Below are 1,121 nucleotides of genomic sequence, written 5' to 3' on the forward strand. Positions count from 1 at the left end.
ATATCCGTTGGATTCTTTGATTTAATGACGTTTTCTATGGTATCTTTTATTTCCACTTCTTTTTCGTTTTCTTCGTAATATTGAAATATGTCTTGAACATCTTTCTATGGTAAATATTCTAAAGCTTTGCGAAATTGATAATACGATTGCTCTGATGTTGTTTTATAGATATATAGTAAATCGAAATCTAAAAGGTTTGGTGTTGTCAACATGTTAAAAGTGAGATGAGTTTTCCCAGAACTAAAACTACCGCATATACACATGAGCATTGGTTATTAAGAAATATTTCTGAATGTTTGAATTTCTCTCCCATTTTTTATTATTTTATTTTGTTCCAAAAAATCACTCCATCTCCTTTATACTTTGAAAGATATATTCCTTCTACAGTACGTATGTTTTTTAAATATTCCATATTTTGACTTTGACTTCTCCTGTGTCAATACTATCTACTAATTTATTTAATCCTTGTTTAACATTTTTCTTGGTTTCTTCCCCAAATCGTTTTCCAAATTCTTTTCTTGTGCCTATCATATCTCCCACTCCTGGACCTTTTTTTTGCAGTAGCTGCTTACTTTGCTTGCTTTTCCATTTCCAAATTGTGTATATGTTCTTCGGCAGCTGTTACTTTAGCTGCTTTATCTTCGTTGGCAGTACCTACTCCAGCAGCTGTAGCACCAGCTATTGCACCCGCCGCGGTAAGACCAGCAAATATCAAAGGTAGGGAAAATATAAATCCACCTTCCTTTACACTCTTGTCAATTCTTTCTAAGTCTATATCATCTCTGACTTTACAATATTTGTATTTATCAATAAGTTTTTTAGTTATGCTGATTTTTTTACCATTTACAGTTGGTGAAGCTGTTTCAATAGCTTCTATTATTTTCATAACTAAAGTTTCTACTTTCATTTTTAAGGGTATATTTCTTACTCAATTCTTATCATTCTTCTATCTGCTATTTTAATTAAATGTTTTGCTTCTTCCAATAATAAACAATACCCGGTCACATCTCCTTGTGTTTTTTCAATATGAATATTTATATTTATGTTTACTCCTGTTTTGAAAAGATCTTCTTGGTGAGCTGATAGATCAAAACAGAAGATTGGATGATTAAGTGCAAAAT

The 1,121-nt window shown here is 31.1% G+C and overlaps 1 protein-coding gene across 1 annotated transcript; it reads right to left on the reverse strand.

Moving 5' to 3' along the window:
- Nucleotides 1–568: 568 nt before the first annotated feature.
- Nucleotides 569–907, reverse strand: LOTGIDRAFT_175957 (hypothetical protein; the record flags this gene model as incomplete). The annotated part of the gene is made up of 1 exon (XM_009063581.1): nucleotides 569–907. The coding sequence occupies one exon, from the start codon at nucleotides 905–907 to the stop codon at nucleotides 569–571; it is 339 nt and encodes a 112-aa protein (XP_009061829.1).
- Nucleotides 908–1,121: the final 214 nt, after the last annotated feature.

Source organism: Lottia gigantea (genome assembly GCF_000327385.1).
Source record: "Lottia gigantea unplaced genomic scaffold LOTGIsca_589, whole genome shotgun sequence".
Lineage (NCBI taxonomy): Eukaryota > Metazoa > Mollusca > Gastropoda > Lottiidae > Lottia > Lottia gigantea.